The sequence below is a fragment of the Trachymyrmex cornetzi genome, unplaced genomic scaffold (genome assembly GCF_001594075.2).
Source record: "Trachymyrmex cornetzi isolate Tcor2-1 unplaced genomic scaffold, Tcor1.1 scaffold1187, whole genome shotgun sequence".
Classification (NCBI taxonomy): domain Eukaryota; kingdom Metazoa; phylum Arthropoda; class Insecta; order Hymenoptera; family Formicidae; genus Trachymyrmex; species Trachymyrmex cornetzi.
Genome location: NW_017295748.1, coordinates 350166 through 361699, shown reverse-complemented (window position 1 = coordinate 361699; position 11534 = coordinate 350166). Strand labels below are relative to the sequence as shown.

Here is an 11534-nt window from a genome sequence, read left to right as displayed (position 1 = left end):
ATTGGATGTTGTAGCTAACATATTCCTCAAGAGTTCTGTGTAAATTTAAAGTCTTCATATGCATTTATATCGGAGCAATGTTAATTTAAAAAAAGCAAATCCCTGCTTTTACCCTATATATCAATATTTCAAAATTTTTTGAGAGATCTTAAAACCATAAAAAACGTTCTTTACATCTGCACGAAACGTATCCACCATTGTTCGCACACGAATCTATTTAATAATGAAAAATAAAAGAAATAAAAGTTGAACAACGAAAAAGCTGGAAATGAGAAAGAGAATCGGAAAATTGCACGCTGGACGGGGAAAAAGCAAATGGGACAATATCACGGTCGCCTTGCCAATTAATAACACCGAGCTCACGTTAAAACTGAAATCGCAACATAACAACGCGTAATGCGAGTTTTTTTTCTGAAACTCTCAACGATTCGTTCACAGAGCGCGTCTCACGTGCGTCGCCGCAAGCCCACACGTTTGCAGACGATTGACCCCTGAACGATACTGAGCATTTGCAGCAGCCTAATTTTCATTTATTACGCAATTGATGCAATTAAACATGTCAATCGCGGGATAATAGGCGCACAGGACGGTCGACCGCGACCGCACGAAGTGGAGCTCGCTAAAGCCAATCGAACGAGAAGATATATATGGAACGAGCCGAATTATTAACGACGCGCGGTGTTAACTACGTATTAAAGTGACCTCGTGCGTTCTTCGTGACCGCCACATATGTAGATAATTAATCGGAACGACAAAAAGACTAGAAAAAAAATATGGAGATGTCCGGTCTCCATTGATAACCACAATATTGACAAATCTCAGAGTTTCTTTTTTCAATTTAAAAAATTCAATTTAAAAAGCAGACAGGAAGAGATAATTTTATAAATATAGCAATACCGAACGGTCATCACTAACTGTTTTATTTTATTTTCTTTTTTTTTTTATTTTAGGTTCTATTGTCCAGATTACTATTATATTTCTTATATAAAAGATAAGATTCTAAATTTTTTTTTAATTATCAATAATTATATATTCGTTATATTCATAAAATATTTTATTTTTCTCATCACTTTCTTTATTTTCATAGTAATTTATTTACTTGGTTTTTTTAGTGTAGGATGAAAAACGTCGGTATATATTTCTGATGTTAAAGGAGAAGTAAAATTCACAAACAATTTAATTTATGAATTGTAATATAAATAAATAATATAAACGAATGTGTAAGTGAATGTAATATAAACATTGTGTATCACAATTTTTTTTTAATATATGATACTCTCGTGGTTTTCTCGTTAAACATTAATTCTAATATTTAACTCATACACGTTTTTTTCGTAGCTTGATCTTTCTGTAACTAGAAATCTCTTGAAATCTTCTTGAAATCTGTTTGTGAAAATCTTTCATCCTCGAAAAATTAAGCTTTATTCGTAGTATTCAAGCAGTTAGTTATGTATGCGATGAAATCTTATGAATAGATAGCGATAAAAAAGAATAAAATTTAACAACTCTAAAAAGAAGAAAATTATGGACTCCGATTTTGCACTACTTTGCAGTCATTAGAAGCTCTCTCTCTCTCTCTCTCTCTCTCTCTCTCTCTCTCTCTCTCTCTCTCTCTACATCCAAAAGATTTTATTGTAATTTAAATATTATTTAACTCTCATTAATTATCGTCGTCAACTATCATAAAAGCCTTTCGTGATTTCACTCCTTTAATGTCTCGTTCTACAGCATTCTGAGTTTCACCAAGAAATTCTCGATATTCACAAATGTCATTGAAATTCATACAAGAGTTTCATCATTCTTTCTAAATTTCTATTATAAAAATTCTTTTTACTTCTGTAGCAGTTCTTTTTACTTATCTCCTAAGAAAGAAGTCTCTCCTTTTCATCTTCTCTCTCTATTTATTTGTCTATGGCTCATTTCTACCAATGTAAGATTTAAGTATCTCTTATATCTAATTTTCTAATTTATCTTCGTTTTATTCTTAAACTAGAAGACGATAAAAAGTAAATTAACCCTTTACCGTACTAATATGGGTAACTAGTGACTGAGCGATTCCTGTTCGTGCAAGTTTCTTTGAGTTTTTCGGTAATTATAAATTATACTACATTTTATTATTTTCCAAAATAAAGAGTCAATATTTATTCTAGAAAGTTGAAAGTATGTTGGTAAATTTTTAGAGATTTTTTAAAATTATTTTGAAGAGGTGAAAAACCGAAGAGATTTGAAGTGACCCTTGATGGTATGGATGAGGCACCAAATTGTAGATGGTACGATAAGGGTTAAGAGCTGCGTACAATAAAAAAAAAGTATTAGAAACAGGAATAAATATTAAAAAAATAAAAAAATTAAAATTATAAATTAAACGTAATGTACAATGGATACAAATAAGATAAAATATGTCTTATATCTTATTTATACTCATTTGTGTGTTACATTTAATTTCTCTATTTCTAATTTCTTTATTCCTCTAATATTTAAACAACTTAGAAAAAACATATGACATACAGTACAGGCAATAAGAGTCAACGCTGGTTATCAATTAACGCAATTCTTCTTAATATTAAAGATATAAACCTTGACTTTGAACGTTTCCACTCATGGTTTGAGTCTTCATCAACAATCTTTCCCCCTAACGCAACGGTTGGAGTATTGCATAACAAAATTAATATCTCCAACGTTTTTCCTCTCAAAATTTGAACCGTTAACTGTTGTGAGGTAAGTCACATACTCACAAAGTTAGAAAGCTGAGTGGCAATGAGAACTCAAGCTAAAAAAAATTATATAAATGATTAAGTTATCGTATGTATAATTTGAAAATTAATAATCACCTCACTTCACACAGTCGACGCTTCTGAACAATAAATCTCTCTTATGCAATATTTTGTAACTCGTTAGTATGTTAAAAATTATCATCAAATTTTAAAATAATAACTGCAAGAACAATATGTGTCTTGCCATTTCGATTAAACAATGACAGTCGATTAAATAATGATTGCTAAACAAGTAACACAGCGGTCAATTTGAATATTAAATATTAAATATCTAATATTTAAAATATTTATTTCTATTCCTAATATTGTCTCCTTTGTACGCAAGGCCTGAAACCAAGATAAAAATTAATTTACATTGGCATTGGCGTTCCAAGAATTCCCGATGAAAAAATTTTTCATGTATAAATATATATAAATATGTATAAACATACATAAATATTCAGAAATATGTATAATCATATTTGAAATATGTCTATACGTGTTCATATATTCCTCTTTCTTTATAAAATTATTTTTTAGTATAATAATAACAGTAAGTGAAAACATTAAAAATAATTAAAAGGATAATTTTCATACTATTTGTTTGAGAAAAAATCAAGTTTGAAGAAATTACATAAGTAAAAAGATTACTTATGTATAATCATATATAAAATTAGTGTGCGTAGTTGTGTATGAACAATTTCTTTTACATTTTCCTAAACTTGTTTTTTTCTAAAACGAACAATGAGAAAATTATCCCTTTAATAATTATTTTTCATGTTTTCACATTTACTATTATTATTTCTATTACATATATATATATATTTATGAATATTTATGTATGTTTATACATATTTATACATATTCATACATGAAAAATTTTTTACCGGGTTTCAGTTGAGGGGAGAGAAAGAAGGCAAAAATTTATCCTGTTTTTCCTTTTTTGGGGAGGGCACAAAACTTATTAAAATACTCATATTAAAGTCTTTGAAGATCATCTTTTTATCTTATGAATAACAGGTGAGCCAGAAATTAGACAATAAGCATTTAATTTTTTATTATAAAAAGGATCGTCATAATTTGATTGTCTCTCCAAAAATTAAAGAAGAAAGGAAGAGGGCAAGTGAGCGACTTGCCTACGCTAATACAGGGTACAGGGTGATCCGAAATTCACGAATTCGGAGTACATGACACTTTATGCTAAAACAAACAATTTTTTTCTTTAGTAAAATTGCGTCCGATAAATAATTTTTGCGTTTACTCGTGTAACTTCAACCTGCTTTTCTGCAAAAACTACTTGTTAGACGCAATTTTGCAAAAGGAAAAAGCTGTTTCTTTTAGCATAAAGTATCGTATCCTGTACTCCGAATTGGTGAATTTCGGATCACCCTGTATACATTGGTAGCAATGCCGGACATATCAGTGTCAAATTCCTGAATTTTCCGCTTCTCTGCATTATGCACTTTTTTCCCCCTTTTTTTTAGGCATTCCCGTGGAGGCCTCTTCGTTTATGCATGCGATCGAATCATGGATTAGTTAACTGCGCGGCTTGCATGCACAATCTAGGCATTCCAAGATTTCCAAGCGCGCAGATACGGTCAGTTACGCTACGGACATCGTCTGGCGAACGTAAAACGTTACCTTCTTTTCTCGCAAATCGTGCGCGTCACTCTTACTTTCTCTCTTCCCTTTCCACCCTTTCACGGCCACGTGTGTATTCGGCGACGTACCTGGCGATTGGCCACGCGGCGGAGGCTCGACTCAAGTTGGATCCCCCTCGTCTCGCTCTCGGGACTCGGGACTCGGTTTAAAAATAAATTAACGCTCTCGGCTGACTCGGCTGACCGAGCTGACTCGACTCTCGCTTTCGCGCCTGCACCAGCGGTAGCGTCAGGTAGCGTGCACTCAGCCTGCTCAGCCAGTGCACTGTGCACGCCGGGATCATCGTGGATCATTGTGGATCATTCGAAGCGATTGGAAGCCGGGGCCGGGGGTCTACAAAGCACGCAACATCGTCATCGTTGGTCATCGTCGTCGCACGTTGCAATCACGTAGTCACGCAGTTCTCGCCGGGATTTTTGCCGCTCGCTCGCTCGAGCGAGTTACGCGAGCGATGACGTGACGCGCGCATCCATAGCACGTGCGGGCGTAGTAATCGCGACGTGAAATCGATTCCCAAGAAGCGAATGTTTTCCCGTTTCCGTCTTTCCCCCGCCGCCACCGTGGCCCGTGGCTTCTAATGCGCCGCAAAAACTAGCAACGAACATAACCTCTAAAGCGATCGTACCCCACCGCCCGCGTGCACCGTATACGCACAGCAGCATAATTATTTCCTTTTTATTCCAACACTTCGCCTTACTCTTTTTTTATCGTGCCGTTAATTCCTCTGCTCGTTACTCCTAATCGTTCTGGTTCTGCACCAGTCTCGTCCGCACGAAGAACGAGACCAAAAGGGGACCAAACTGCGCACCGTCGTCGTCGAGGACGTCGTGGAGCGTGAAACGTTTCCGTAGGAGATCGATAGTCCGAGCGTCGTCGAGTCTTCTTCTCTTCCTAGACGGAGCGTTGCATGACGTGAAACGTTGGTGATGAAGCGGAATGGTTAAAGGATGCTGTAAGTCGAGAGCCGAGTGTAAGGAAACGTGATAAATTGGAGAACGACGTTTGCCCGATCAGGCTTCGTTATCGCTATTGAAAACGGCGCCGCATGCTTATTAAATATCTACCTGCGACACGCGCGCACGCACACGCATTTTTACGGCCGGTTGCGTAATAACTGCGATAATCGATTGAAAAACACGCAGAGTCTTTTTGTTCCTTCTAACCTATCTATCCACTTTTTGCCGTTTGTGGTATCATGTGTCACGTTTACCGTATCAATACTATTGGATGGCTATTGGGTGTTGCTAGATCAGTTACGAGCGACACGACGGCCTGCAAACCGAGGATGTCGCATGGACCGCACACATAGGTGAAATGTCTCGCAGTCTACCGGACAGAGTGGCTGGGCTATATTATGCCCACGGCCTGTTCTGCTCCTCTCATCCCATCATTGTTCTCTCCCTTGCGATATCAGTTCTCTTATTATGCTGGTGAGTCATTCCCCTTCTCCCTGACGATTGCATTGTTTATCAATACTTGAATGACTTCAATTCTGGAAGAGATCTGCATTAAGGTATATGTTTGGTTGTTGCAGCTGTCCACTTGTCAATCTGCCTATGCCGGGCAATGCCCCGAAAATCCTAATCAATAACACTATCCTACCAGCGAATGACACGGAGACCTCGGTACTGTATGTCCAACAAGTGGTACTAAGGATCGGAGTGATGCCATGGAGCCAAGACCTGACACTGATGGATGCCTTCAGAGGACCTTTATACGAAGTGTTCAATCTCTTGGAGATCATACGAAACTATCAGCATCCAGAAACGTGAGTGCTCCATCTAATTATTCTAATTGATATCGATATAGTTCATACAGGATAGTAAATAAGATATTAATCAAAAGATGCTTTACAGCAAAGGACAAAAGGTCTTTTTTATTCCTGGGCTAGACTGCTCTAGAATTTTCTTTCTTGCTTTTGCCAAATACCAAACATCTATTTGACTTTAAGTTACAAAAGTGTACACTAGTACAGAAAACTACAGAAAACAGATCTACTGATATGTGTTTACGAGGTTTTTACAGAGTTGGAAAGCGTTACTTTTTCTATACTTTTCAATTACTTTTGGTAATAAACATGACATAAATTTTTTATAATTGAATGTTAAGGTTATGCCAAGGTTGGACAAATTGACTTTTCCAATCTTGGCACAATCTTAGCGTTTAGTTATAAAAAATTGCAACATCATTATCAAATTGTTTATCATAAAAAGTAACGGAAAAAGTAACGCTTTCTAACTCTGAGTTTTTTGTATATTGTACATGAGTAATCTTATGCCGATCTCTCTGCGCTACTTAATTATTTTTTGTGATAACAGTTTCTGTTATTGATAGACTTTGTAACAGCAGTTTCGTTGGTGTCTTGCTATTTGTATGTGCTACAAAAGGTCTGTTTCTTTTGTCTACTAACACTGTTCTTTGTTATATAGTGCATTGCTATAAAGATAAAGATTACATAATACAATATAGTGAATAATTTCTTTATTCATAACATTATCAAACAGCAAGGAATAATTCTCTGTGTTGCACTGTGTTATCTGTGCTTTTTTAAGTCTGAAAAGCACCCATGATATGTACTTCTAACATTTAGAAAAAGATTACATGTCCAACTTCTTTTTTAAGACACCCAAAGATTATTTTATACAGCTCAAGATATATAAAAAAAACACTACTTTTTTTTAAGTTAAAAAATGATTGATATTGGAAGGTATTTTTCTCTTAGAATAAGAATCTGATCTGATTTGATTTTTAGATTAAAAACACTTGGCCAAGTATGCTTGCACATTGAAGCAGTGAAAAAAAGAAATGGCAAGAAGGCTGAGGTTTTGCCGGAATACAACTGTCTCGTTCTATCGCCTGCAAATCTCTGGCAACAAAGTATAGAGTTATTTTCTCAAGACACAAATCTTATTAACACTATATTTTCATATCAGGTAAATATACATTCATGAAACTATAATTATTTTCTATGAAGTAGTAGTAGTAGTAGTAGTAGTAGTAGTAGTAGTAGTAGTAGTAGTAGTAGTAGTAGTAGTAGTAGTAGTAGTAGTAGTAGTAGTAGTAGCAGTAGCAGTAGTAGTAGCAGTAGCAGTAGCAGTAGCAGTAGCAGTAGCAGTAGCAGTAGCAGTAGCAGTAGCAGTAGTAGTAGTAGTCTCGTACGTAATTGCTAGTTGTTATTTACCGCAAATAGATCAAGCTTTTATTTGGCATATTAACTTAGTTTTTATCTTTATTGTACAAAAAGTAGTTAATTTGTTTGTATCTATCGTTATACTATTACAGAATCTTCAAAGAGGTAAGATAAGTCTCGCAGAAGTGATGTTTGGAATGAGTTTAAAGGAAACAGGAGTGAAACGATATCCTGCTCGAGTTCGCCAGAGAATCCTCCAATATGCCGTGACCATTTATTTAAAGAAATATGATCAGGAGTAAGTATTTACATAAACCGCTTTTAATTTGTTATTGATACAATTATATTAATAACATATATTATATAATTAACATATATTTTATTTGCTTATAGGTTCATAAAAGGATTGCAACACCGACTGCGAACCTATTATCAGCTGCATCAAACCGTTGACAATAGCACGGACGTTGATACGCGCAATGAAGTATTAAATATTTTCTATCCTGGCGAATTCAATTACAGTGAATTCTTCCCGTTAATGATGACTTCCCTAGCCTTATTTTTCTACGAATACTTCCAAGTGCGGAAAATAGAACTGGTAAAGTCTAAAATTGGCATTGCATTCAGTGCCAGCGTAACAGTGATGGGCTCGCTATCAATGACTGTGGGTGTGTGCTTTTTCTTCGGTCTGACACTGAGCATGAGTGCCAAGGAAGTGTTTCCGTACTTGGTGATTATCTTCGGCCTCGAGAACATTCAAGTGTTGACTAAGAGTGTCGTTAGCACGCCAGCCCAATTGGACGTAAAGATACGTGTCGCTCAAGCTTTATCTAAAGAAGGATGGTCTATTACGAAAAATCTGCTTACAGAAGTGACGATTCTAACTATCGGTTTATTTACTTTCGTACCTGCTATCCAGGAATTTTGTATATTCGCCATTGTCGGATTATTGAATGACTTTTTCCTACAAATGGTATTCTTCTCAACGATCCTGGCGATCGACATCAGACGTACAGAGTTATCCAGCGAGAATTCCAAATTTCACTTGTCGCACATTCAAACATCACGCAGACAACAGTTTACCACTACCATTACCAATAGGAAACCTCATATATTCCGCTCTAAGTCTCATCCGAGATTGAACGGCCTGTCTACCGGCCCGACAAACGTTATTGCTCCGAATACACAAAATACTCACACACTGACCAAGATCCCAAAGCGTTTGAGATTAGTGTATTTATGGGCGCGAACACGAATCTTCCAGCGTGCATTTATGGTAGGAATGGTTGTGTGGATTAGCATGGCTATTAACAATTCTGGTATCATCGAGCACATAATACATCTTAGCGAGACGCTAAAGCCAGAAACTGACATTGATGGTTATACGGTAGACAAGCCTCCATCATTAAACGATTATGTTAAGCTAAATACGGTAACACCTATTTCTATATCGCCTGCAACTGTAGCCCCAAATAATTTAAATGAACAGGTGAATTTTCATTTTATTTTCATTTTAAATAGACAATATTCTTATACTTTTTTAAATCTATATATTTAAGAAAAATGTATTTTTTAGGATTTAACTAATAATACAACAGAGGAATTAAATAAGCTAAGACCTATGGACTTTCCGCCTTGGAATAGTTTGTCACTGTATCATTGGTCTTCGATTCTTTCAATGTATAATGTGTCGGTTGCTGGTGGACGAGTGACTATACTACCGACTATAAAATTATCGCACGCGGTGAGCCCGCAATTAGCAAAACAAATTAGCAATCCAAATGATGTTCAACACTTCCAGTGGCAGAGTCTCGCTACCGCTGCACTTGATCCTTTAGATTTTTCAGGTTTGAATTTTTCAATGAAAAATTGCAAAAAGTTAATTATTGAGTCTTCAACTTTTTGTTACACTTTTTTTTATTTTTAGATATGGAAGTACCATCGAGATCAGAAGGACGTGTATTTAATACGGACACGCCTTTTGTACCGTCGAGTCCGATGGAGATATTTCTAGCCGCTTTACTGTGTCTTATTAGCGTAATTGTGGTTGCTTATACAATGGTCGTGTTATACCGTTGTATCTGCACGAGAAATTACGCGGAATGGCGAGCCAGTTGGCACCAGCAAGAAAAGACGCACGATTACGTTACTCAATTAGTGCTGGAAGCTGTGCCTCTGGTCTTGGAAGGCCATACTCAGGAAGTAGAATGCATCGCGACGGATGGTAACACCGTTGCTAGCACATGTTTAGCGGGACATATCAGAATATGGGATTCGACGTCTGGCGAACAATTGGCCCATATCGATAGACGACAATTTTTCAGCGGTCCGCAGAAAACGCTGAGTCAAGCGTCGCCAGATGCCGACGAGCTGATGTCAGATTACGAAAGCGGTTCGCCACCTTCCCGGGGTGAAATGGAAGTGGCACAATCGATGGGACTTTATTCACCGGCCTCGGCAATGTGTCAGGGAAAGTTATCTCCCGCTTACAATATGCGAAGAGTTAATAGTAACAATAACAATGACCATAAAAGACGATCTATAGGAAATATGTTAGATTACGATTATCAACTCAATGAACTCAATAGCGACAATAAGCAGAAACTATTACGTCGAAGCTTAGGCAGTGCCTACGATCTTCCCGATCTAAAACCGGCGATAAACATCAAATTCTCAACTATAAAATATACACCCTCGCAAAAAAATTATGATCAAGGCTATGACTTCGGGGAGCGATATAAAATCTTATACGATGAACACAATAAGTCAATCGAGGAGATGCAAAAATCTAAAATCAGGGAACAATTAGGTGTTTTTCCCGCAAGATCGAACAATTTAGTTGACAGCACATCCTCCATAAATACCGACCGCACAATACAATCGTCGCCCATTATAGCGGCAATTTGGTGTATGGATTATCAGGAAAATCTTATAGTAGTAGGGTGTGCTAATGGCAGTCTAGAATTCTGGGAGGGCACGACCGGTAGATTCAAGGTAAGATACGAATAATTTGAGTGAAAATATTATTTTTTGACAAATGTAAATTAATTAATTAAATAATTCTATTCTTTCTTAACTTAGTGTCTCTTCGATGATGGATCAGGACTTGGAATCTCTGCCGTTAGACTCGTTGGTAGCAGAATAGTGGCAGCTAAATTGAATGGTGCTGTCGATTTTCTGCAACTCGAAAGCTACAGTGAAGGCCAGCAGATTGATTGGGGCTTCACATCTTACAGAAGAAGTAAATGATATCAGAGTTTCAAATAATATCAGATTTTATTTCTACATTAAATTGTGTTGTATTATACCTATAAATAACAAATTTATTTCTTTATTAAGCTAAATCTATGTTTAATTGATCTACTATTTTAGCGCATGTGCGAACGGGAAGTGCTGGTTCGCCCATGGATCTAAATAACTATATGCAAACGGAGGAAGATCTGCGCTGCATGAAAATTGGCTCTCATAGAGCACATCAGCAAGCGATCACTGTTTTAGATAGCGAAGGTGGACGTGTATTAACAGGCAGCCAGGATCACACCTTGAAAGTATACAGGTACACACAGTCTAATACAATTCAATTTACTTTTTCTAAAAATTATTTATGTGTATCTGTATATTTTTCTTATATTATCTAGGTTAGAGGATCAGCTGCCTCTGTATACACTTCATGGGCATTGCGGTCCGATATCGTGCCTCTTTATCGATAGAATAAGTCCCATGACATCCGGTAGTGGGTCTCAAGATGGGTTACTGTGTGTGTGGGATCTTTTGACAGGTAACATCTTTATCTTAATGAATATGTAATTTATAGGGATGGGAAGTAACTCGTTATTTGTAACGAAGTTACAGTTAGAGTTACTTTTTTTCAGTAACTGTAACTTAACTTTGTTACTTTCTTTCCATCTGTAATTATAACTTAACTTAGTTACATCTTTTAAGTAACTAGTAACTAATTTAATAGTTACTTTCATAGTTATTTTATATAT

At 36.3% G+C, this 11534-nt stretch overlaps 1 protein-coding gene across 1 annotated transcript in view; it reads left to right on the top strand.

Annotated features, from left to right (window-relative positions):
• The first annotated feature begins 4227 nt into the window (after nt 1–4227).
• SCAP (SREBP cleavage activating protein) overlaps nt 4228–11534 on the top strand; it is an 8620-nt gene continuing 1313 nt past the window's right edge. Inside the window, exons 1-10 of the mRNA XM_018515863.1 lie at nt 4228–5845; nt 5950–6183; nt 7168–7348; nt 7698–7843; nt 7939–9034; nt 9122–9392; nt 9473–10539; nt 10627–10786; nt 10918–11101; nt 11184–11323. Of these exons, the coding sequence (XP_018371365.1) occupies nt 5730–5845; nt 5950–6183; nt 7168–7348; nt 7698–7843; nt 7939–9034; nt 9122–9392; nt 9473–10539; nt 10627–10786; nt 10918–11101; nt 11184–11323 (3595 nt within the window). The 5' untranslated portion in view covers nt 4228–5729. The remainder of the gene's footprint in view (nt 5846–5949; nt 6184–7167; nt 7349–7697; nt 7844–7938; nt 9035–9121; nt 9393–9472; nt 10540–10626; nt 10787–10917; nt 11102–11183; nt 11324–11534) is intronic.